General features: G+C 37.8%; 1 protein-coding gene across 2 annotated transcripts; it reads right to left on the bottom strand.

Moving 5' to 3' along the window:
• gal (galanin/GMAP prepropeptide) lies at nucleotides 1-27,380 on the bottom strand. 2 transcript variants are annotated; one of them, XM_088339196.1, is made up of 7 exons: nucleotides 27,239-27,380; nucleotides 26,569-26,649; nucleotides 25,856-25,910; nucleotides 5,785-5,856; nucleotides 1,984-2,070; nucleotides 1,382-1,453; nucleotides 1-966 (listed from the first exon to the last, which is right to left on the bottom strand). In XM_088339196.1, the coding sequence occupies exons 2-7, from the start codon at nucleotides 26,647-26,649 to the stop codon at nucleotides 908-910; spliced, it is 426 nt and encodes a 141-aa protein (XP_088195322.1). In that variant the 5' UTR covers nucleotides 27,239-27,380; the 3' UTR covers nucleotides 1-907. The 2 variants fall into 2 exon arrangements, with proteins under 2 accessions (XP_088195322.1, XP_088195323.1); XM_088339197.1 differs by lacking the exon at nucleotides 5,785-5,856.
• Nucleotides 27,381-27,593: the final 213 nt, after the last annotated feature.

Genomic DNA, 27,593 nt, shown 5'->3' with positions numbered 1-27,593 from the left:
GCATCCACCTTCATTAACCCCTTCAGGTGAATCTTGATAAGTGTCAGTATACTAACAAGTGCAGGAATCAATTAAAAAAACAAATCACATTATTATACCAACAGATTATACCTGCTAATAATTCAGGATCTTCAAATGCTCTAAAATCTGTAACAACAGCATTACATTCATTCATGGTTTATTATGGCATGCATTTATTTGAGTAAACAGTGAACAACAACACGTTGCCCCACCAAAATAAGAGGAAAAATGCTTGATGCTAGGCTGTAGTATAAATCCTAGTTTACATTTATAGTCTATGGGCAGGTTTTAAATATCAAAAAGAAAACAGTTATACGGTATTGATCAATCCAAGCGCTAGTTCAAGTAATTCATCATAAAACTAGACAATCTACATCTCACTTAAGATTAATTAGCTCTCATGTTTCGAATTCATGTTTAGTTTTGTTCTTTTTGAAGGCTTTACAAAATAATTTCCCAGAGAAACAGACGTATTCTTTATTTATTTATAATCACATTTTTGTCCGTTTATAGATAAACCCACTTAGCTTTAATAAATGATTAAACAATATAGATTGGCTTTTAAGGAATATGACCAATCTTTTTTAATACTGAAAAAAATCTAAATCAATTGGGGTTTTCCATCAGTTTGCTTTCTTTTTATTGCTTTTGTAGCCCCAAGAAAAAAGTACTTGAAAAAGTAATAGTGTTTTTATAAACATAAACTAGTTTAGGTGTCCCTGTTGGGACACCAACTCCACATGATGCTTAAGTCATTTGATTTTATACTACATTCGACCGATGTACTGTAACTTGGATTTGGACATTTTTTATTAAAGTCAACACAAATTCAAACAGAAAAACAAAATGCTGAGTGGAGTGGGGTGGATAGCAGAGGCAGATGTGTTTATGGCTTAGCCATTTCATCTGATGTCGCAGAAGTCAGGCTTTGCAAGGCTCCCATTTCTGAGAATGACAAAAAGAATAACAAATTAAACGGCTTCATTATTGATACTCTTAGAGTTTAAAGTGTTTTACTGTGCTCATTTCTAATACTAACAACATGCTAATAACAAAGTAAAAACATTGTTACAACATGGTAATACATTATTATCTATTTTAGAAATGCATTTCAAAACGGTAACCCTTTTTTGCTTATCAGTAACAAAAAAGCAGCTCTCGGTTCAAAAATGTCGGCGACCCCTGCACTAAATATTGAAAGACTCCTTGACAAGAAACACATGGTCAAGGAAAGATATACAAGACATACAATGATAACAAGGACACAAGGAACAAATGAAAATCAAATTTAAATGATATCCAACATAAACGAACGCTTACAAATAAAGTTTCACAAAACACCCTTCGCAAGATAAAATACCTTTAAATTTGAGGTATGTAAGGAAGTCAATGACAGTGTGGACAATGTCCTCTTCCGCTTTTCTTTGGCCACCTCGGAAAAAAAGAGAAACAAAAGAGCAAATTTGCAATTTTGGACTGACGAGGGGGATACAAATCATACAGCTCCTGACATAAATCAGTGTTTTTAAGTAAGTACAGTTCAGACCAATAAAATACAAGTTTGAGCATTTAGAAAACAAGTGGGTTTCCAACATGCAAACTCGAACTAGAGTGTACCCTCCACCGCCTCCTTTTTCTGATGTTCAAGCTTTTATGTCACTCTGAATACACACACATTTCCTATAAAAACAGTGGTTTACCATTTTATCAATGATTGTTAGGGAGGACTTTGTCCCCTTCACAAACCCAGAATATTCTGTTTATGTCTCATTTATCATCAACTGCTGCTTTCTTCAGGTCTTGTTTGTTCCCCCAAATAGTCGCTCAGAATCCTGGAAGTTGAATTGAATACGTGGCGGGACGCAGATGGCTTGAGGTAAGTCTGAAGAAAAATCTTAAATACTGGTAACCCTACTCATAACTCCATACAGTTCTTAAATACAACTAGGTTTTCACACCAACCTGCTATGAAGTTCTCTTCCCAGTCCATGTCTCGTTTGCCAGCAAGGCCAGGCTTGTCTCCCAGGATCTTGTGCCCATCTATGCCATCTAGACAAGAATAACATTGTTTAAACAAGCCACATCTACCCAAACATTGAATTCCATCTTCCTGCTTGTTCTGTAATGCATAAACCCAGAAATACAGTGCCTTGCAAAAATATTAGCACCCCACGATCTTTTTGACATATTGACATATTTCAAACTTCAAGCTTAAAGATAAAAAAAAAAACCTCAATGTATTTTCTAAAAATCAACAACATCTGGGAAACTCATATGAAAAGAAACCTAATGTATTCAACATTTTATATTATGCTATTAGATTAAAAAAAATGAAAAGAAGACCTTTGGGTGAACACTTTGTACAACCTCCTTTTGCTGTTATTACAGCCACAAGTGTTTTAGGGTATCGCACTATAAATTTTGCACACCTTGAAACAGAAATATTTGCTCATTCTCCCCCAAAAAACAGCTCAAGTATCTTGAAGTTTGATAGCGATTGTTTGTGCAGGATATAGGGTAAGGAATATATTCGAAAAAATTACCAACCAGGTAAGGATGTAGCAGAAAAAGTTCGTTCTAGGCAGCATTTTTATTCAGCTTTTAAAATCTAATTCACCACCAGAACTCCCAGTGTAGAAATAATCACAGAAACACAATATATTTTTTTTTTACACAGTTATCATGCTAAATACAAAGAAATGTGGGTACGGTGCAGTTTGTTTAAAATAATGTAATTATTAGTATAATGCATTTACAAATATTCGTTATTTCTTATTTGTATCCTCTGATATCCCAAAATCCTACAGAGTGAAAAAAAAATCACAGAACAGTGACAGAATGAGCACACCAGAGAAGGCCATAATTGCATGATGAAATTTCAGTTTGGTTTTATGTATACAGACGCTGCCCTACTTACGAACAAGATAGTTCCGGACAATCGTTCGTAAGTTTAATTTGTAAGTTGCTCCAGTGCTGTATTTTGTATGCAATGTATGTTTAAGGTTTGTATAAGTAACATGTATTGTTTTGAAACTGAAAAATAAACGTTTAATAAAATAATCTGCTCTATATTAATACAAAGCAGGCTGTTAAAATGCAATTATAATAAAGTGTTTTGAACACAATCATTTTTTAGGGGACACAGTGTAATATTTGACCACTAGGTGTGGCTGTGTTATGCAATGGAACCAACATGAATGCTGCAAAGCACCAGGGAGAGTACAATCTGCGGGATTCAAAGTGATCAAACTTCGCTATTTTTCTTTGCATTGTTTTATCAAGCCTTAGCGGACAATCATATCAACTACCTCTAGGTGTAAAATAGAATACATTTCTTGAACTAAAAATATTTAAAAAAATGCACATATAAATGATAGTTCATGTGTGTTTGCATTTTATTCAAATAAATATTGTTTATTAAATATTTTTTACCAATAGAAGGCACTAAATGATACACAATGTCACTTTAAAGTACTGTAATGTTCTCAGCAGCTGCAGAACATAAACGCAAAGTTAACCTGTAATACAAGTTTGTTACTTTTAAAGCCAAGTAACAAGTAACACAATTCAGTTCATTTTTAAAAAATGTAATAAGTGAAGTAACTAAGGTACCTTTTCAAAGTAACTGTGTTAACACTGGTCGCACAAGCAGGTTCAGTTTACACTTCCATTTTCTGTGTACTTGTAATCAATGGCAGAATAGTGCCTGGAATTTAGTCGCTGAACATCAAATTGTACATTTTTCAATACTTCAGATTATCAAACTAACTTTTCTCAAAACCCTTTTTTTCAAGACACGTGTTTAGTCCCTTTGAAACAATATTTGTGTTTCCTTTTTGTATAGAAAATTGCATCACGTGATGAATGGACATGTTCTAAGGGTTGCGTTGTTGAATTTTAAATGTATCTATCATAACAAACCTTCCACCGAAAATAAAAAATAAATGTCTGGCTCAGTTAGAGGGAATGACATAACAAAATCTGTGTAATGGTGTATGTTTTGAGTTATTTTTGAGAGGTACATGTGTGTTGGTCACTGTCGTCAAATAGTATTCTGTCCTTTTCCTCCCCAGTGTTAGCCAATCAGCTTTTGTCCTTGTGTGGTTTATCCCGGTAGTCCTCTCTGGCGCTACCTAGTGGCTCCCTGGCACTTTTACAAAAATGTTTGATATTGGAAAATGATATGGTTACTGTAGAACAGAGCAGGTATTCATTTATCGAGGAAGGTTCAGTGAGAACTGGTGATGGAAGAAAACTAAATCTTGTGAACCATTGAAACAATCTAAGGCATCTGTCGAAATATTTCAGTTTTTCAAAGCATTTGACATGAAGCAGCATATCGAATCACACACTTAAACGGACTGATTTGCAAACCACACAGTGATTCTGAAGCAGTTGAATTTGGTTCTGTGGTTCAAAATATTGGACACTGTTCAGTGTGCTGAAATCTATCGTATAAAATTAATAGTATTGCAGGCCCATTTAACAAGGAAGCAAAGTTTCATTGAAAAAGTGATTATGTAAACATGATGACTGAAGTCAAATAGAATGTCGATGAAACTGGGACAGCAGTTGTGGTGTCTCACAGACATTAATTCAGAAATAAAATATTTTCTGCAGCATTAGGTTTCAGATATCTGTCCAGTCTTTAGGACATCGCTAGGTTACCATACCACAGCTTAGCAAACAACATTATAAAGAGCTCCTCACCCCCCCAGCTACCACCTCTTTAACATGCTACTCATTGGTAGGCCCTAATGGTCCCTTTAAACAAGGACTAACAGGCTCAGAGAGAGTTTTTTCCCCCAGGGCCATCAGTGCCCAAAACAAGCGCACAAGAGTATAAAAACTCGTATATCTAGCCTTAACCCGATTTATATTGAAACTATGTAGCTACAAAATGGCATTGCGCTATTTTGTCATTGCACTACTGCTGACCTACCCTTTAAATATTAGTTTGAATAATACGCTCGGGCATTGCCCTGCGCTTGATGGCCTCAACACAGGGGATGCGGCAAAATATGACAAATGCGAAATTTCATCACCCTCCATTTCAAACTCATTTCACGGAGGAAAGCGAATAAGATGGCAACGACAGATGTCCCTTGACTAAAATTGATTTGATTGGTTAATAAAGAGAATGTAACAGAAGTTCTAAAACAAACTTTTCATATGTTATGTATATGGTGCTCAAGTTAACGAAACTATTAACTATAATGCTACGTTAAAGAAAGAAACAAAATTCACGCATCCATCTCACCAAACAAGAATAAAACATGGACATCATCTGTATTTGTTACTGTTACAAAACGCTAGAAAATCTTACTGGACAACTCTGATATCATGAAGCTCTATTGGGTAGCTCTTTTTGTTGACGCCTCAGGCATCATTTTATAAAAGACATTGCAAAATATGCTAAACGTTGGACACTGCTCAAATTCAGTGTTACAGGTTACAAAGAACCGCAAATACTCTTCCAGATAACAGAATCTGTAACACATTATCAATAAAACATGGTTACTCAACTGTCATTACAACATGGTGCGTTACTGTGCTATTTATTAAAACAAATCGTGAATTACAATGTCTTCTGATCGGTAAGTGTTCCCCTTTGCTCATGGTGTAAAATACAACTCTCAATCCACAGGCAATGTTGAAAAAGGTGGACGTGTTTATGTTTACAACTGATTACAATTACGGTGAATGGAGTGATACTTCATCTAAAATCATTGTCCTTGCAAATGCAGTATGTTTCTATCTTACATTGAGTGCTCATGTTGTCTCTGCCTCTGGCACTGGGTGAATCCTTTATCTGAATTAGGCGATCAATCCGACCTGTAACACAGGATGAGGCAGGAGGAACCTTTACGTGAGCTTGAAATAATTACAAACACGCCCATACTAAAAAGTTAACTGGCCAAACAATGCATCAAAAGTGTCCTCAATTCACCATTGACTGCGGTTAATCGGTAGCGGTTAACATATGAACAAATAGTTACTGTTCCATATTTTCCCACTCAGTATATTAGTAAAAATCCAAAGATTAGATGATATTTGTAAGCTTTAAGAAAACGGATGGCCTTTGTTCCACAGAATTCTTATAAAGTGTGTTATTATTGGGTTTTCATTAATAGGATCTGTGCTGATGCTATTAGACTAACTTGGCTTGCCTAGCACCAAAGACTAACAACTTTGTTTTTTTGAGGTTCAAAGATAATTCATTAACTCATTCACTACCAATGTTGACTAAAGACGTCGAAAATGTAATCTGAATTTGGTGCCGTTGACGGCTTTAGACGTTAATTTTGCATTTCTGCCATTAAAGTAAGCTGCAAATGAATTAACTGAGCTGGAAGTCAATGAAGTAGGCAGTTTCATTTACTTGAGAAGTTTTCTATCGTCATTGATTCCCTCTCAGCCATTGACAAATAAAAACGTCCAAAATCTGTTCCAAATTTGGTGCCATTGCCAGCTTTAGATGTAAATTCTCTATTTTTCATTTAGATAGGTTAAATCAAAGCTTTTGTGAAAGGATAGTGGGATGTTTGGACGCGTTCTAAGGGATGGGCAGGGCACCTGTATGATGCGGCAGGGGTAAACCAGCAAAAGCTGTTGGGCCTTGCTGTTGAACAGAAGAGTGTGTTGCGTCACCCTGACCAGAGTGACGCAAGAGGTAGGTAGGTAGGTAGGTAGGTAGGTAGGTAGGTAGGTAGGTAGGTAGGTAGGTAGGTAGGTAGGTAGGTAGGTAGGAATAAAGGCTTTCATTGCACCATGAGAATATGTTCATCCCATGTTTTCCCTCATTATCGAGGAAAGAATGTGATAAATTGATAATCATCGGTTTTCTCCAGACACTTCAATTTCTCCTCAAACACATGCATGGCAGGTTCATTAGTGACAAATTGTCCCTAGGCATGGATGAGTGTGAGTGATTGTATGTTAGATTATTAAAATGTGTCACTGAATCTGAAGTCATAATTGAGTTTTCTAGCTAAATCCATTCCATTATTTAACAATAACATCATAAGGGCAGCACGGCGGAGCAGTGGTTAGCGCTTGTGCGGCACAGTTCAAGTCATGGGAACCTGTCGTGGGTTCAAATCCAGCTCCAGACTTCCTGTGCGGAGTTTGTATGTTCTCCCCGTGCTTGCGTGGGTTTCCTCCGGGCACTCCGGTTTCCTCCCACATTCCAAAAACATGCATTTCAGGTGAATTGGCCGGTCCAAATTGTCCCTAGGTGTGAATGAGCGAATGAGTTGTCTGTCCCTGTGTGCCCTGCGATTGGCTGGCAACCAGTTCAGGGTGTCCCCTGCCCACTGCCCGGAGATGGCTGAGATGGGCTCCAGCCCCCCCGCGACCCTAATGAGGATAAGCGGTACGGCTAATGAGATGAGATGAGATCATAACTGTAATCATCATATTATTAATTGATATGTAAGAAATTCATTTTATGCTATCCACATATTTTACAGAAGTATTTACTTCTTATTTTAGTCATATTAAGTGGTGTTCTGATTTACTGTTGACGGGAGGCTTTGAGTTTGCCCCTATCTTGTCCTACCACCTGCAAAATCCAGTTTGATCCAGTCTTAACAAAGATCTGTTGTAAATCCTGGACTTCCTGACTTTGTGTGGAAGATCCCCCTTTACTTAAGTGTTGTTCTTGTCAAATCATACCCTTTCCTGTAAAAATAGTGGTTACCCATTTTGCTGATACTCGTTTGGAAGTACCTTGTCCTGTTGCCAAGCTCAGAATATTCTGTTAAGTCACTCTTTTATTTATTTATGTAAAAGTCTTCTTAAGCTCTGTTTCTTCGTCCGAAATTCGTTAGGAACCCCGGTTGACTAATTGAGCACACGACAGGACACGGACCAGTGCACACTCTGCATGCAATCAGTCCTAGGAGTCCTTTGGGTTGGGCTCAAGCACCCTCACAACCAGATTGTGAATAACTGATTTGGATAATTAATTAATGAATATTGGCTCAGGATGTCCGCTGGTTAATGTACTATCAATAAATTAATTTGATGAATATGTCACCTGATAAATTATCAATAGTTATTAAAACAAATTTGAAAGGTAATCATTTTTGCAATGTTCAAATTAATATACCATAAACTAGTAGTCCTAATTTTTTTCAAATCTGAATGATGCACACAAAAATACATATTAAAATATATTAAAGCACAGTGAAATGCATGTAGACTCATTTCCATTTTGTTAAATTAGTATTACATAACACAATGCTATGTCATAGCTCATTTTAGACATGGTTGTAACAAGGTCAAAACAAACACCAAATCATTAGTAATTACATTGTCGGCCAAGCTATCCTGCCATAACGACTTTGAGCCTGTTTGATGGATTTGCCTACCGCACATGTGCGGTGCAAAATTGTGAGATATGATACTGCGGTCTACTGGGTAGACCGTTTTGTTGAAACACAACCAAGAATCATTGAAAGCAACTACCAAAGCTTGCGAGAATTGTCTTTGTTTACATGCTTACTTAGACTAAGATAGCATCCATTTTCTTTGCTGTTGTCATATTTAGTTTCTGTCATCCAAAATATTTTTTGTGGTGCAAAGAACTGTGGACTTGTAGTACAGAGTCAAATGATATACATGCGTATAAGTTGATTTTTCTGGGACAATAGCGTTTTCTTTTGTGCTCCATGAAGCAACTACCATAGTTGTATCCATCCACATATGGTGGATGTCACAGTTGTATCCTTTCACATACAGTGGATGTTACAGTTGTATCCATCCATGTACAGCGTAAATCTATGCAAGCTATGTACGAGACGGCTAGCTATGCACGAGCACAACTTGTAAACAAATGGGACACGGCAACTGAGTGCACTTTTTGAGAGCGGGGTAAACAAGTATAGAACTTCGTTGATTCTGGTGAGTGACAGAAACAAAATCATATTTTTTAATGCATTTCAAATGTTGATTCTTTTTAAATACACTTTGAAAATTCTATATCAGTGTTTTGCATCATTGTGATTGAGAACCACACCATAAAAGCTGTGGAAACAAAACAATTGGGCAAATAATGAGTTGACAGGATTTTTAATCCACAAGAATTACCTCATTCTCAAGTAGACAATCCAAAGTATGGGAGGCATATTCCATAGACCTTTTTGCCTTATTAGTTATTGAATTATTTTATATATTTAACGATTTTTTAGTGCACTGGTTCACCTCTAATCGTAAACATTATATTTTTGCAGTACTTTATAGGAACTCACTCAGCTGATTATTGATCTTCAGGAGGAGGATGCACTAACTGGTGGACTGTGTTCTACGCAGCAACAATGAGAGAGCCAGAGCATATCATTTGCTGATAGATTACATATTTTTCCTGTTGATTTAATAAACGCAACATCACATCTTCACGTCCACAAAATTAAAAGGGGCAGCTAAACGTGTCAAAATTTAGATGACAGTGAGGAGGGTTGAATATTGTCGATGTAGACAGGCTACATGGATGTGAGGGGACAGTCTGTAAATGACACTAAGTTAGATTTACCCCAATCAGATTTCTTAAGCTTTCCAATATATGCTCCTTTTTCCCAATCAATAACTGTGGGCAAAAAACAGTCCCAATCTCAGCATCTACTGAAAGAAAGCCCAACAGTATAACAAATATAAGTGAAATAGTTCAATTGCGTTTGACCGCCTAACTAAAAAAAATATAGATCGTCTCATGTGAAAACTTAAATACTCGCAAACAGAATTTTTCATTGGCAGCTTGAATGGCAATTTATGTGGGACCTGGTACTGCTAAATTATAACAAGCCTGCTCTAATCGCAGATCGGTTCTTACCCTTAGTGTTCACAGAACCCTCAAACGCATGGGTCGTTGGGGCACCAATGAGGACACAACTAGGGACAGCCTTCTTCAGTGTTGAAGGTCCCTGGCCTGTTCTTGGGTCGTGGCTAAGTTGGCACCAGTCCATTCCTTCAGTCTTTCTCTTCTCAAGCCCGCTAGGACTGTGCCCTGGAGAACTATCTTGGTCAGTCCTGATGATCATGTGACGTGACCATACCACTAAAGTTTCCGTCTGCGCACAGTTGACAACAGTTTTTCATAAGGTTCAATGTTCCCTCTGATGGTGTTGCCCACCGTTTCATTTGTCACAAGTAGCCAATACCTAGAAGTTTCCCGGAGCATAGCATCTCAATGGCCTGGATTTTCTTTTCCAGTTTTGCTGTGAGAGTCCATATCTCACAAACGTAGAGGAGTCTGATCTTTGATTTCACTGCTATGTTCTCGTCCCTTCAGATGGGTTTAAGTCTGGCAAGTGCGGCTGTGAGTTATCCTGACCATGTTTTCTGTTTTTTACCCCGCTTCTGATACAACAGCTCCAAGAGATTTAAATTTTGTGACAGGTTCTAGCTCTCTGTAGTTGATTGTGATGTTTGTACTGATACCTTGGTGATTGCTGGTTACTTTTGTTTTTTCTGTGTCAATTTCCATCCCATACTGGGTTGATGCTTTGTCCGAGCGATTGACCACATTTCTGTTCCTGTTCGTCTTTTGCCAATCCAGCAATATCATTGGCGAAATGGAGGTTAGTGATGTTGTGTCCCCCAATACTGACTGTACATTAATGTTGCTCCAGAGCTTCGGACATCATCCTTTCCAGAAATATGTTGAAACTATGCTCAAATGGTATCATTGATAAGTACAGCGCTGTTGGCATTGGCAAAAAGTTGTTCAATTGTCTGAACTAGTTTCTGGCCCATGTTGTACTTCCACATGGTGGCCCATAAAGCGGCTTGCCATACTTTGTAAAAGCTTCTTGAAATCAACAGACACGTAAAAGAGGTTTGTTTGGTGTTTTCGGAACTCCTTGCATAGGATGCACAGATTAGAAATCTGTTCTGTGGGGCTCCTTCACTCCTTGAAACCTGCCTGTTCTTTGGCTAGAATGTTTTTAGCCTGTGGTTTTGGTCTGTTCAGTAGGACCTTTAGCATAACTTTACTTGCATGGCCGATGAGACTGGTGGTTCTGTAGTTGGAGCATAGTTGAGGTTTCCTTTCTTGTCCGTGGAGATGGCCACTGTCCTGTTTGCCAGATCTTTCTGCAAATCTTTGTCAAAATGTCTAGTTTTCTCAACACAAAATCACATGAGTTCTGATGGAATGTTGTCGATTCCTGGAGATTTTCCGTTCTTCAGTGAGTTAATTGCTGCCTCTACCTCTTCTCTGAGGATAGGGAAGTCGTCACTTTTCCCCGGGCCAGAGTTCTCAAGGACCTCAGGGTCTCGCTGTGTTGGGCGGTTGTAGAGTTTGAAGCAGTATTCTGTGCATTTATTCGTAAACTCTTTTTCTTCAGTTAGCTTATTTCCTACATCATCCTGAATGCTGCCGACCTTTGCCTTTTTTGTTTGCACGAGGTATTTTACAATATGGAAGGCTTTCTTTGAATTGTTTTTGTTGAGGCACTTTTCTAACTCTGAGCATTGGTCTTCGATTAATTTCTCCTTTCAAATAATTCTAATGCCAGTTATGTATATAATGAAACAAATACAAGTTTCCTGCAGCAGTATATCATAGTGGAAATGGACTGAGATAGACGTTGTACCGCAGCCCAGTACCAGCCCAAGCTTTCATTGGGCCTTATGCAAAATCAGGTATTGGGGCACCCTATAACTTGATCATTTGCATATCTATTATAACTCATTCCTAGTTCTACTCTGTCTTTACGAATACACTTAAAATACTTGATGTGAGATGTTTCTGTTGTAGTTTGATTGTAATCCACAGTGAATAAGGGCATGGGAGCAGATAATTGATTTTAAAATTTGCAAAAAAATGATTTCAAAATAATATTTAGCAAATGGAGCAAATTCCCCTAGTGGCCACACAGGAATCAATAGTTAAAACCTCAAATGGCAGATGTTTTACCAATGGTTTAGAATCCCTAATGGTACAACATTTAACTAAAAGAGCAGCCCGAGGTTGATTTACACAAAATATTCAAAGTGATATAGTACAAAGTGGAATGCTGAAAGTTATCTAGGCTATCTAAAAGTAACAAAGTAAACTAATTATTTACTGCCAACACAATCTGCTTTATTATTTGTGTTTTAAACTAACTGCAACAACAAATGTACAAACGTACCAAATTTAAAAACAAACAAATACTGAAATAAATAAATGCACATAGGGTACCTGAAAGAATAATAATTGCAAAAACAAATGTACAAAAACTGAAATTAAACTAAAATACTTAAAGAAATATATCAATGCACTGAGATTCATGAAACAAGGTAAAATAAATTATCTTTGTTTTAAGTTAACGAAATGAGCAAATGTAGAAGAACTTAATTTTAAGTCAAACAAATACTTCCCAAATAAAAATGTAAACAATGTAAGAAAAATTACGTTTTAAATCAAGTGCTACAACAAATGTACAAAATCAGACAGTTTCAAAAGAAATTAAATCAAATTTGAGCTCGGAAAAGCTCCACTCTGCAGATGTGACAGTTACCAGCAACGTGCAAGAAATCCGTAGGACTACCCAAAGATCTCGATATACATCACCGATTTTTTTTTTTTTTTTAACTTTTTATTTCTCACACCAATTTTGACAGAGGTTTGATTCCTCCATCATACATCAACACAAAATATATACACTTGACACACTCATAAATAACAGAAGAAACAACAAAGAAGAAAAAAATACTATTAATAGAAAGGAAGAATAAATGTTCATACAATACATCCATACAAAAAGAAATATATATATATATATATATATATACATATATATAAAATAATAAATCAAAATATACACCCAAAAAAAAAAAAAAAAAAAAAAAAAAAAAAAAAAAAAAACAACGCACATAATAAATAGGGGGAGGTGTTTAGACATCAAGTAAAATTTGTGTGATAGGCTTCCATCTTTTTTCAAATTGGTCAAGTTTCAGTTGAAGTCTTGCAGTGATTTTTTCCATAATGTACATTTGCTTTAATTTGTCTCTCCATTGTTTTATGTCAGGAGGTTGTGGTTTCAGCCAGGACACTGTGATCATTTTCTTTGCTACCAGAAGCATTACCCTTAGTATATATTTCTGTTGACCAGATAGTAATTCTTCTGGCAAAATTCCTATTACGTAAGCCTTTGGGTCCAACCGCAACTCCCAGCCCGTGATTAATTTTATTTCTCTCTGGATACTTCTCCAAAAATTTAATATTACAGGGCAATTCCAGAAAATATGCGTAAAGTCACCGACCCCCCCACAGTTACGCCAGCATAGATTTGAGGTATTTTTATATTTTGAAGTGATAGAGGGTGTATAGAAGAATCGCATTTTTACTTTCCATTCAAACTCCCTCCATGTCGGGCTGTTGGTTATTTTGTGTCCCTCTTTCAATGTTTTTTCCCATTCGTTGTCTTTTATCGCTACATTAGTTTCTTGTTCCCATTTTTCCTTAACTGCCATGTCCTCATTACTGAGATCCATTCTCAGGGCTTTATATAGTTTTGATATAACCCCCTTTATTGATTGTCCTTTTGTATACGATATTAATAATTCCTCTACCTTAGTTGGCTCCTTACATATTTTCCCCCATTCCTCGTGTTTCTGGAGGTAATGCCTTAGTTGCAAATATTTGTAAAAATCATTTCTGGGTAGGTCAAACTCTTGTTGGAGTTGTTCGAATGATTTCATTGCCTGTGCTTCCAATACTTGGGTAATCAACATCAGTCCTTTTTGGGCCCATTTTTGAAACCCTACCTCCATACCCCCAGGTTTAAAATCTGGATTTTTCGCTATTTTGGTAGCCCTATTCACAGATCTTGATATTTTTAATTTTTTTTGTATTGTTGACCAAGTTTTAATAGTTCCCTTAATCCATTCATTCTGGATTTTTAATTTCTTCCACCTCGTGACTGATATGTATGGTAACGATTCCACCAGCATATTTGGACAAGATCGTTGCTCCATGTCCACCCATATCGCATCTTTGTCTGTAGTAATCCACAAGATGAGTGCTTTAATTTGAGCTGCCCAATAGTAATATTTAATATTGGGTAGGTCTAGGCCCCCCTTTTCTTTAGGAGCTAACAGGGTTTTGTATTTTATTCTAGGTTTCTTGTTTTGCCAAAGGAATTTTGCTATTAACTTATTTAACATTTTAAATGTGGATGCCGGGATCAGAATTGGAAGGGATTGAAACAGAAATAATAGTCTTGGTAATATGTTCATTCTGATTGTTTCTATCCTGCCGATAAGACTTAAGGGCAAAATTTCCCATTTTTCCAAATCTTTCCTTATTTCTTTTATCAACATTCCATAATTTGCATCAAACAGCTGTGTGGAATGTGGTGTAATGGTCACCCCCAAATATTTAAACCCTTTATTTGTCCATTTAAAATCAAACCTTTCAATCACATCTGTTGGACATTTTCCTGATATCATCATTGCTATTGATTTGCTCTCATTATTTGAATACCCAGCTACTTCTCCATATATTTTAAGGCTCTCCAACAGTGGTGGTATTGATAACGAAGGTTCCTTCAGCATTACCAACAGGTCGTCTGCAAACAATGATATTTTATGTTCTGTTCCTCCTTCATCCAATATCCCCCTTATTTGCTCATTTTGTCTAATTGATTCTGCGAGTGGTTCTATGCTTATTGCAAACAATAGTGGGCTTAAGCAATCCCCTTGTCGGACTCCTCTTTTGATTTCAAAGAAATCTGAACAGTGACCATTTACTCTAAGACGAGATTTCGGATTTTTATAGATAATTTTCACCCATTCAACAAATATTGGAGGGAAGCCAAAAGCTATAAGTGATTGATGTAAGAAGCTCCATTTCACCCTATCGAAAGCTTTTTGTGCATCCAAGCTCAGTAACATCGAGGGTTGGGTCTTAGATTTTGTGCTCGTAATTATGTTTAGTATCCTCCTAATATTGTTTGCACCCTGCCTTCCCGGAATAAACCCTGTTTGATCATTTCTAATTAATTTCGCTATAAATTTCTGCATTCTTTTTGCCAGTATGCTTGTAAGAATTTTTAGATCATTACAAAGTAAACTAACTGGTCTATAGCTTTCACACAATATTGGGTCTTTTCCTTCTTTGTGCAGGACTGTTATGATGGCTTCCGACCATGATTTGGGGGGATCTCCTTTTGTTAGAGCATAGTTAAATACTTTCTGCAGTACTGGTGTTAATTCTTCCTTAAAGCTTTTGTAGAACACCCCCGGGAATCCATCCGTTCCTGGTGATTTATTTATTTTTAAGTTATTTATTGTATCTTGTATTTCCTGTTTTGTAATGGGGCGAATAATTTCTAATGTATCCCCCCCTGTTAGTGTTGGTAAATGTAGTTTTCCTAAAAAGTTTTGTGCCGTGTAGTTATCTAAGTCATTTTCTGAGTCCTTGTATAATTCTTTATAATAATCTGCAAATGCTTCTGCTATACCTTTGGGTTTTACTAAACATTGTTTAGAGATAGGATGTTTTATTTGTGATATAATTCTATCTGTTTGGGCCTTTTTAAGTTGGAAAGCTAGCAGTCGACTGGCTCTATTGCCCATTTCATAGTATCTCTGGTTCACAAAGCGCAGAGCCCCTTCTGCTTTATTTGTCAAAAGTTCATCTAATTTGCTTCTGGTTGTTTTTAATACCTGTAATCTGGATTCATTTGGTGTTTTTTTATGTTCTTCTTCTAGTTCCTTAATCTTATCCTCCAATTCCTTCTGATTCTTTAAGCGTATTCGTTTCAGCCGGGACGATATTTCTATTAATTTCCCCCTTATTACAGCTTTCCCTCCTTCCCATAATATTGTTGGAGAAACCTCATTGTTGTCATTGATTTGGAAATATTCTTTTATACACCGTTTTATTTCCTGTACTACGTTTTTATCTGAGAGGAGAGATACATTCATCCTCCAATACCTAAAATGGGGTTCATTGTCTAAACTTAATTTCAAAGTAATTGGAGAATGGTCACTTATAGTAATATTCTCTATACCACACTCTACTACTGTATGCATATGTTGTCTTGAAATGTAAAAGTAATCAATTCTCGAGTAGCTGCCATGCGGGTTTGAATAGAAAGTATAGTCTTTGGTTTGGGGATTCTTCTCTCTCCATGGATCTATCAATCCCAATTCTTTAGTTATGTTATTTAACATCCTCGACGTCTTTGTATTTGTTCCGTGTACTGAAGGATACTTGTCCACTTTGCAATTCTGTACAGTGTTAAAGTCACCTCCTATAAGTAACATTCCCTTCGCACAGTTGGTTATTACTTTAGCTAATACTTGAAAACAAGTCCCCTTTTCCTCAACTGGTGCATAAACATTCATTATTGATATTTCCCAACCGGCCATTGACCCTATAATCATTATATATCGCCCCAGATTGTCCTTCACTTCTTTTTCGACTTTAAACGCCACCCCTTTTCCAAGTAAAATTGCTACTCCCCTCCTTTTACCATAGGATGCGTAGAACACCTGGTTCACCCATTCTCTTTTTAGCTTCTTATGTTCAATCTCGGTCAAATGTGTCTCTTGTAATAAGGCTATTGAGCTCTGCAATGTCTTGAGTTGATTCAATATCTTTTTTCTCTTGATGGGGTGGTTTAGCCCATGTACATTATATGAAACAATATTTAGATTGCTCATGCTTTGTATTGAGTCTCACTGATTTTTGAAGCATACAGAAACACTACATTAATTACTAACACCTCCATTGACAAAACAAACCAAATTACTAACAAACATATTGACAAGCACACATAATTTCCCACCAAAAAGAAAAAAAACACACCCAAAAAACAAAAACCCATGTCTTCCAAGAGTCCAATTGGAGAGTTGTGGCTACCCTCCTGGAAATATGCACTCAGTGCGTGAACAACTTTTGTACCGTCGTCCATAGTTATAACTAACTAAATATTTTAAAGTAGCTCTATGCCAATATATATACATACATTGTTTTAATTTAAAGATAACAATTTTACTTGGTATTTTACTTACTTCTAACTTATTGAATTTATAATAGAAAGGGCATATATGGTCCTTACTCTTTCTCCCCAAATCCGAATATGGCTTCGTTTTGCTCCATAGGAGCTTGTAAGTCACCTTCTATGATGGGGATGTTCCCTTGTCTTCCTCTCGATTCCGGTCACTGTGGTCCAAATGTTCTTTGACAACATCTTTTGCAGTGTCTCCGTGTTGTCCTCTTCCACTTCGATCCCCATTTCTTTTAGCAATGTTGCTGCCTCCATCAGTGTAGAGAATGTTCTTATTCCTGAGTCCAAAAACATCTTCAGCTGGGCGGGATATGGTGATTGTGCCTTTACGTTCTTTTCCTTTAACTTTTTGATAACGTCCCTTACTTGTTTCCTCTTTTTTTGGATTTCTGTGGTGTAATCTTGGTTGAAGTAAACGGTCTTGCCTTCGTACGTTGTCTTCTGCTTCCATGCTTCTTTCATTACGGATTATTTCACTATGTAGTCGGTGAAACGTACGATAATTGCCCGTGGCAGTGCTTTACCTTGAAACTTGTTCCCCAGTGAGCGGTGTGCCCTCTCAATGCGCACATCCATATGCTCGGTTGTCGGAATGTTCGATTTAATAAAGTTTGTTATGAAGCCGATTGTGTCTTTTCTCTCGGCACCCTCGGGAATCCCATGTATCCTAATGTTGTTCCGTCGTGATCTCGACTCCAAGTCCTCACACTTTGTTGCTAGTTTGGTGGTTTGTTGGAGCAAGGAGACTGTTAATTGCTCTAGTTTTGACGTTCGCTCTTCCGTGTTAGCATGTAGCTCCTCCATGCTTTCCACCCTCCGCTCCAGCAACACAGTGCGCTCCAGAAGTTCTTCGATGCTCTTTTCCAGTCTTGTCATCGCAATCTTGCTATCCCTTGCTGCTTCAGTGTGTTCTTGCCGTAATTTACGGATTTCGTGGAGGATGGCCGAGTCACGTCCCTCGTCGACCGATGCCATTCCTTCTGCTCCCTCGATCTTTTTCTCGTTAGCGCACTTTTCCTCGACAAGTTTCCCCTTCTTGACCATGTTTTATTGAATAATTTGTCTTTAATATGAGTCACAATTTATACCTTTTCTGTCTTTCTCCAAGTATTACATTACTCTTTAGTGATTTTTGTCAGAGCTACTTTCCTTGCTGCCGTCTACCTCATTGCGCCACCGGAAGTCTCCTACATCACCGATTTTATTTGGAAAAAGGTGAGTAAGCAGCTCATATGCAGTCATCTGTGCTTTGGGGAGCTCTGGATAGCTCTCCATCCCTGTCACCAGTGTACTCCCATCAACATCAGCCGCTATTCCTAAGGTAAGCTTGTCTCCAAGAAGTTAACATTGATTCTTCCCTGTATGTGCATCAAGCTGGCAAAAGTTGAGTATGGCTTCTGACCTCCTCTAGGGACTAAAAGAGGTCCTCTAAAGACCGGATGCTACAGCCTACCACAGCATTGAAAAAGGACACTTAAAGCCTCTTAATTGCATCGGCTTGTGGTTCATCAGCCATCTCATAGGCAAAGAACCTTTTGTGATTCACAAGCTCTTTGGTTTCAGCACTTTAAAACCAGTTCCCCTGTAGCTGATTAAACTGTTTTGTGTTTCTCGAGGCTCATGACAACCTCAATCTGCATGTTGGCGAGAGAATGTCACACCAAACCATGCAGCATATCTGAAATCTGAATGATCCAATTTCTTCAGCAAGGGAATGGGTCTCAACTTTCCCCATGGGGTCAGTCATTATTTTTCTTTTCATGTTTGCGCAGTTTGTGAATGAATAAAGTATCTATCTATCTATCTATCTATCTATCTATCTATCTATCTATCTATCTATCTATCTATCTATCTATCTATCTATCTATCTATCTGTCTGTCTGTCTGTCTGTCTGTCTATCAGTTGTCTCAACATTGTCTCCTTTAGTCCTTTAGTCCATCTTTGCAATATTGTGTAGTTCGTCTGAATGCACACATTGCTCGAGGCACTCTGAGATTTAGAGCACAGAGGCTGTAGGAAATTCTTTGTTAACAAAAAAATATTTTGTGGTAATTAACGGATATTTGATAGTCTATGACAGGGGTGTCAAACTCATTTTAACTCGGGTGCCACATGATAGAATAAACATTCTGTCGGGGACCGGACTAGTAGATTAAAGAGAAAGAAAAAGAGATAAAGAAATAAAAGAAAGAGAGAGGTAAAAGAAGAGAGAGGGTGGGAAATAGAAAGAGATAGAGAGAGAGAGTGTGAGAACCAAAAGAGATAAAAAAGAGAAGTCGTGAGAGAGGGTGAAAGAAAGGCAGAGGAAAAAATAAATCCAAAGAGAAATAGAAAGACAGAAGGAGAGAAAAGTGAAAAAGGAAGCGCAAAGGGTATGAAGAGAGAAAGAGAAATGAGAGAAAAGAAAAAAAATGAAGTTAGAGCAAAATAAATTAAAAAGACACAGAGAGAAAGAGACAAAGAGCAACAAAGGAAGAGAAAAAGAGCAACACAGAGTGAAAGAGACAGGGACAGAGAGGGAGAAAAGAGAGAGAGAGAGAGAGAGAAATAAATACAAGTACAGTGTCTTTGTGAGAGGCACCTGGCTTTGGCAACATCAAGTTGACATATTTCAACCTACAGCTTGTTTTTCTCTTGCGCTTCTCTGGGTGTTGTCTCGTGGGCCGGATTCAATCCCTTAGCGGGCCTGATCTGGCCGCCTGTTTGTCACCTGTGGTCTATGACAATCAATACTCGCACACGAAAAATAATTATACATATTCAATCACAGAAAAGTTAACCAGTCTTGTGATCCCCCGAATAGTCGCAAGGCCCTACGAAGCCACTTAGTTTGCTTATGCTTTGGGCCGGTTTTGCTGCAGCCGTTATAGACTATTTGTAGGAAGTATAAGTGCCAAGACAGATGGCAAAAGCACCTGAGTGAAAGGCAGTTGAATATGGTCGTTGAAAAAGCAATTGAGTTGAAGCAAATATCAACAACTGCAACAGAGGAAAATAACCAGGACTTTTTATAATGGTGATTTTTTGCTGTGCGATGAGGCAAGGGTCAAAGCCCCATTTGGCATTTTATCGTATTCCTTTTGATGAAGACAGAAGTTGGCGATGGATATCTGCAATCATTCACAGGGACTGGCAGTCCTTAAAGTACTCTAGGATTTGCAGCAAGCATTTCTTAAAGTATTTCAGAGCAATTTTATGTTAATTAGGTTACGGCAAAAACTCTCAATGTAGCAAACAATACGTTAGCTAGTGCTACTGTAGCTAAAATTATAATGCTGATATTTATACTAACGGGCAGCACGGCGGCGCAGTGGTTAGCGCCTGTGCGGCACAGTTCTAAAGTCTTGGGAACCTCCTGTGTGGGTTCAAATCCAGCTACCGGACTTCTTGTGCGGAGTTTGTATGTTCTCCCCGTGCTTGCGTGGGTTTCCTCCGGGCACTCCTGTTTCCTCCTACATTCCAAAGACATGCATTTCAGGTGGATTGGCCGGTTGAAATCGTCCCTAGGTGTGAATGAGCGAGCGAGTTGTCTGTCCCTGTGTGCCCTGCGATTGGCTGCCAACCAGTTCAGGGTGTCCCCTGCCCACTGCCCAATGATTGCTGGGATGGGCTCCAGCACCCCCGCGACCCTACTGAGGATAAGCGGTGCAGCCAATGAGATGAGATGAGATATTTATAATAATAATAATAATAATAATAATAATTTCCTTGTATTGTCATTCTGTGTAACAATGTACACAGAACGAAATGTCGATTGCACCTGACCCGTTGTAGCGAGCCGATGCAGCCGCAGCCAACAGAGGGCGCCGCCGACCACTTTTTAAGTCTTAGGAATGACTCGGCCGGGGCGCGAACCACCGACCTCCCAGTCTCAAAGCGGGCGCCTTACCATCTAGGCTACTGAGCTGGTATACTAATGACATTAAATTATAAACAACCTAAGCAGCTTCCGGTTACAGTCGATTTGAGATTTGATGGGACCCTGGATAAATCATATTAGCATACACAGCTAACGCATCTCACCTTTGCTATTATGAGGTATTGCCCCCTACTGGTTACTGATCACGTGTGTGCAGTTGTCAGAAAGAGGTTGATCGGGCAGGTCAACAATTGGTGACCCACACTTAACCATAATGGCTCTTATTGGAAAATTAACACTTAACAGGAGGAGACCATTGATAAGGTCAGGTGTTTGAAAAAGGAAATGTAAAACATGAGTAAAAAACAAAGAAGCATACTTTGCTAATAGTTCATTATTGTCCTTTTCACATACTCGAGGTTACAGTCATAAATGTACATGCCAATTTAGTCCGTCATCAAAACACTTACGCTGCAGATTATAGGCACCAATTAAAATGTGTGTTTATGTCATTGAATGAAAATTTCACATGGATTCATGTACAAGTACGTTCTCAAATTCATATAAACAATTTGAGTCAGGGAACTTTCGAAATTCAATATCCTTACAAAAAATATAATGAGAAAATCAAACAGAGATGGAAAACAAGAGAAAGCAAGATGAATAATTAGTGAAAGAAATAGAGAAAACATTGGAAGTCAATAATGCGATTCAACTGTTTGGTAAGGTCACTAACATGATCCCTTATTTTCACAGAAGAGATTTCAAAGAGGAGTTAGGCAGTGCCAAAAGACTGGAATCTTAAGATCAGTGTTTCTCAACTTGTGGGTCGTGGACCCGTTTTCAATGGGGTTGCGGGGGCCTTTGCCTTGGCAAAATAATGCTAAGAAGAAGGAAAAACTGAATGTCATTTACACTCCGTAAAATAGATTGCAATAATGCCCTACTTGATCTCTTTTTCCTCTTCAGTCAATCAGCACAAACCCAATTGTGTTTGAGAGGGACCACATCTCACTTTTGTGTGATTTTGTTGGTTTTATTTACCTTTTCAGCCCATAATAAGGGGTCCCAAGAAGGTTAGTGATAAGGGGAAGAAAAAGTGAAAAGTGTGACAACAACGATCGAGACGAAGAAGGAAACAATTGTAAAATTCAAAAATGGTGTTTGAGTGTAAATGGTTTGAAAATGAAATACTTAAACTATTTGCCTGTATGTTGATCTTTACCATCTTGATAATTAAATAATTATCGATGTTTAATGCATTTTATTAAACTTTAGTGGACATATTTCTTTTAGTATGTGGCTTCTTTTTAAGCAGTTTTAAGGGGCGCCTATATGTAATGTAGGTTTTAATGCCAGTTTATCCGGCACTACAAGTCGTTTTGGTTTTGCTGGTTGTCTTTTTCCATTAAAAAGGTGAATATATCATTCTGTCTCTTCTTTAAACTGCTCAATCCTTTCATTCGAACTGAGGAGAGGATTTTTTTTTTTAAATTTGAGTCGCAGCATTTCATAGAATTACTTTTCTACATTCAGGGTCAGCAACTGAGAAAACTAGTGACTTCTTATTATTGTGGGGTATCATAGATCAGTAAAACGCAATTTTCTGAAATAACAAATGTGCTTAACTTGTTTATTTGCATATTTGTATTCATTTTAGCATTATTGTTATTAGTATTATTATTATTGCAATTTCTGGTATTTTGATTGTGTTTATTTTTTTTGGAAATTATTTGTTTATGTATAGAATATTAAGGAGAGTGTTTAAAACATCCATCACTGGCTTATCTGATTAACTTTGTTAAAATGGTAATGGGGAATGGCTACATTACCAATGACTGAGACACTCATTTAAATGGGCAAATTTTTTTCTTTCAATTATTGATATTTTTCCCAGATTATGTGAGCAGTGTCCAACATGAATAATATATAGACTAATTAAAAATGCACAGACCATAAGAGCGCCACAGTTAAAACACATCACTTACTGAAAACTCAAATCAAGACCATATTTTAAATCACTTTGCAAAAAATACCTATTGGCAGGAAATTTTGCTCATTTCATTTGAGATTGTTCTAATTTTAAGACATTTAAGATCATTTTACCAGTAAAAGAAGACATTTTGTAAAAGGAATAAGTAAAATCATCTCATCTTGTAGATGGTCAATCAGCTCATTGTTCTTTAAGTATTTATTTTCTAGAATTGGGCCGTTACAATGTTATCGAGCTGCATTATCGATCGACTATTGGTACTCGACAAAGACGATGAAGCCGTTACTCTAATGTCAAGTTTATAATTGATAGGGCGTAAAAAAAGGAATTACTTCTTCTGTGTCCCATTTTTCATGTTTCTTTATTTTTTTCATGCTGAGGTTTTTGCGTTTTTCCTTGGCCCCATGTAGGTTTCAGATCGAAGGATGGTGTAATGGTGTACAGCCCTTTGAGACCTTTTCTGATTTAGGGCTATACAAACAATTATGACTTGGCTTAATTGTAGCACGTCTCAATAGTGATTACCCTCTTCAACTCTTGACTGTGTACCAACCCCTTCACAAACAGTCCGCTGACTGTGTCAGATCATCGAACAATTTTAATATAACAGAGATAACCCAAAGAAATACAAAATGTAGTTTTGAAATTTTAAGTCACTTCATTTAGGCATAAAAACATAAAAAACACCTATCTGGCCGTATGTGAGTAAGTAATCGTCCACGCTTGTTAAATCACAAAGTAACTGTGACCTGCACAGTTCAAATCCAATGGCCACACCCAAAATTGATTGCCACCTCCACCTGTATTGGATCAAAAATCACCTAAACTTAATCTGTTAGGGTTAGGATTAGGCTACAAAATCTCAAGAACATAATCAACATATTATGATCGCAAGAGACTCCAGAAGCATTGAGATTTTTTTTTATTGAAATCTATCAGTCTTGAAAAGGTCACAAGGCTATTTCTAAGGCTTTAGGGCTCCAGCAAACCACTGTCAGAGCCATTATCCATGAATGAAGAAAATTGTAAACTGTGGCAAGTCCATCTATTAGTGGTCGACCAACTATGAATGTTAACACAGCTCATGCAGGAGGTTACAAAAGACTCTCGGAAAACATTCAAGGTACCGCAGGCCTCGCTGGCTTCAGTTAAGGTTAATGGCCAAAAATGGCATCCATGGGACAGTCCCTGGTCAAAACCATTGCTGTCACAAAAGAACACAAAGAGTTGTCTCACATTTGCCAAAAAGCATCCTGATTATCCTCAAGACTTTTGAAGAAACATTCTGTGGACTGATGAGTCAAAGATTAAACCTTTCGTAAGATGCGAAGCACGTTACATTAGGAGTAAAAATGGCAACAGCATTTGACAAAAACAACATGATGCCAAAAGTTAAGCATGGTGGTGGCAGTGTGGTGGTCTGGGGCTGTTTTGCTGCCTCAGGACCAGGTGAACTTACTGTGGTTGACGGAATAATAAAATCTGTTTTTTACAAGAAAATCCTGTAGGGAAACGTCCCGCCATTATTTCATGCCCTCAATGTCATGATTTGCCAATTGCCCTCACCTGCGCTTCCTCATTCAGCCCCACTGCCACTCGTTCCCAATTAGTACTTTTCCTATTCAAACACGTCATTCTCATTCACTCCTGGTCAGTCCGTCTGCAAACCTCAGCACATGCAAGGCAAGCACTTTTGACTCTGGCTGCCGTTTTGATCCTGACCTGTTTCCTGTATCGATCGCCAATCCCTGGCTTCCGGCCTGTCCCGGCTACCCGACTTGTTCCGATCTCCCACCACGCTCCGTCTAATCGTCCTGGCTGCCCGATTTGTTCCAATCTCCGACCACGCTTCGTTCGCGAGGGCTTCCCGCTCCTCCTGCCTAGCGAGCACCAGATTGCTCTTTTCCCTCTCGCCCCGATTCCCCTTAATAAAGCATTGTGTATAACATTATGCATTTCAGTACCCTGCTTGTACCGGTCGTGTCCCTCAAACTAACGATCTCTTAGATCATGCAGCATGACAACAATCCCACACACGCAAGTCCACCTCTGAATGGCTCAAAATATAGAGAAAAAAAATGAAGGTTATGGTGTGGCTAAGTCAAAGTCAGAATTTAAATCCACATGAAATGCTGTGGTGTGACCTTAAATTGGCACTTCATGTTAGAAAACCAGGCAGCACGTCGGCGCAGTCCTAAGGTCTTGCGAACCTCCTGTGTGGGTTCAAATCCAGCTACCGGACTTTGTTTGAGTTTGTATGTTCTCCCCGTGCTTGAGTGGGTTTCCACCGGTTTCCTCCCACATTCCAAAGAGGTGGATTGGCCAGTCCAAATTGTCCCTAGGTGTGAATGAGCGAGCGAGTCGTCTGTCCGTGTGTGCCTTGCGATTGGCTGGCAACCAGTTCAGGGTGTCCCCTGCCCACTGCCCGATGATTGCTGGGATGGGCTCCAGCACCCCCGCGACCCTACTGAGGATAAGCGGTGCAGCTAATGAGAGGAGATGTTAAAAACCCTCTAATATGGAAGATTTGAAACAATTTTCCAAAGAGAAGTTGGCCAAAATTAATCCATTTACAGGTAACTCATTTCTCATTACCATTAGGTATGGGGGGGCAATTACTTTTTCATTAGGTCAAGATGGGTTTTGATTTTGTTTGTGTCTTAGTAAACGGCACCAACATTTCAAAACTGCCTTTTGCATTTCCTTGGGTAGTATCTGTGTAATATCAAAATTGGTTTGATAATCTGAAACTTTTCCGAGTGATAAACATGCAAAAAACACTGAAATCAGGCAAGGAGCAAATCATTTTTCACGACTCTGCAATAACGAGTATGTACCAAATGAACAGTAGTTTTTGATTGCTATTAAAATCTCAATTGCATCTCTAAAGAGAGTGAACATCAATCTGTTGATTTAAGAGCCATAAGAAACCCAAATAGTAAAACATTCTATTGTGACAAAATTCAAGTACTTACGTGGACCCAAAAGGTAGCCGGCACTGTTGAGAGTCCATCCCCTCTTCTCCTTTGACTATGGAGTGCAATGAAGAGAAAAACATTCACAGATTGGTGTTATAAATATGATAGACTAGACTAGACTAGACTAGAATAGAATAGACTTTATTGTCATTTATAACAACGTAGTCTGCAAAGACTAAGAAGGTGAGATAGCCTCGAAGGGAAAATTAAAATTAACCACAAATTATTTTCAAAATAATTATTTTCTAACCACACACAAAGGCAGTTGCTCGAGGTTAGGCCTACTATTAGTCTTTGATTGATTGATTTACCGACTGACTCTTGGAATGTTACAATTTAATTTTCAGACATTTGGTCTCTAAAATATGAAATGTGAAATGTTATGACCAAAATAAAGAAATGAAATTGAAATAGGAAGAACAAAAATGTATTGTCTTTATTCCTGAGAAACTCTCACATATGATGAATTGAATAGGTAATAATAATCAAATAATGCAGTAAAATGACAGCTGATATTAGTTTCCGCCTCCATTTTCACAACACATTGCAACTTGTTGTGCTGCACAAAAAAATGCAATGTACAGTTAGAAAATATATAGTAATATGTAGTGCCTTTTCGTAAAACTTTATAGATATCAACAACTGTAGAATCGTTGATCAATGAATTGAGAAAGAGTATCATTCAAATAAATAACTTTAATAAAACTTACCGCGATAACCAGCTCAATGGTCTCCGAGAACATCGTGCAAAAGATGAGAGTCACAAGCAAAATCCCAAAGGACCTCTTCATCTACACAATGATATAATGAAAACATTTGGTAAATACTTTTTTGAGACTAGTGTGTGCTTAGTTAAGAGTGACTTATTAATTGGGTTGTTTGTGGCTTTTTTTAGGCACAGCAGAGTAAAACAACATACATCATCAATTAACAAAGGGAACAAAAGAAAATTATTTCCTCAAAAGAAACTGCTGTACAATGCTATTATACAATACCTAAACATGAAGCCGAAGCTTTTTAACTGCAAACCCTTAATCTATTATTTCTTTCCAGTGAGACATATTCACAATCAAAACAAGAAAACACGACTTCAACCCACAAAGGAAAATTAGAAAACAAAGAAATGACATTTTAAACTTATAATAGAATCACTTGTGACACCTACATATAAAATATAACCCAAAATATTTGTCTAAAATATGTATTGCATATGATTTTTTTCTTTAAATTAAAATAAATAAGAGGCCTTTTTTAGGTTATAATATATATCACTAAATTAATACCTTTATGGGGTGGGGGCACAACGGCTGTTCAATGTTGTGCGAGAATATTGGACCTTAAAGTTATAGATTCATTAACAATATAATGAGTTAAACTTACCCTGTGTGGTGGCAGATTGCAACCGGGTGTCTCGTCCCTGAAGGCAGCAGCTGAAGTTGCTTATTGTGTGAACACTTACACATTGAGATGAAATGAGTACTTCATAGTCCTTTTATTGTATTGTCCTCGAACTCACCCTACCTTCAGTCCACCTGCGTCAGCAGCCCTCTCCCCTCAAGAGAAATTCAATTACATCGTTTCATACCCGGATCCGATTTTTCTTTAACACCCCCCCCAACAGAGACATTGGATTAAATTTGGAAATGAGGGAAATGTTTTCCATTCATCCTCTTTCATTCTTTCAACATATACTTCACTGATAAGCATTGGAAAGTGGCTTTTTGCTTTCTTGTTG

This window comes from Urocampus carinirostris, chromosome 7 (assembly GCF_059441175.1).
Source record: "Urocampus carinirostris isolate Australia breed hairy pipefish chromosome 7, RoL_Ucar_1.0, whole genome shotgun sequence".
Taxonomy (NCBI): Eukaryota; Metazoa; Chordata; class Actinopteri; order Syngnathiformes; family Syngnathidae; genus Urocampus; species Urocampus carinirostris.
The sequence above is the reverse complement of the archived record's forward strand: the minus strand, read 5'-3'. Positions and strand labels throughout refer to the sequence as shown.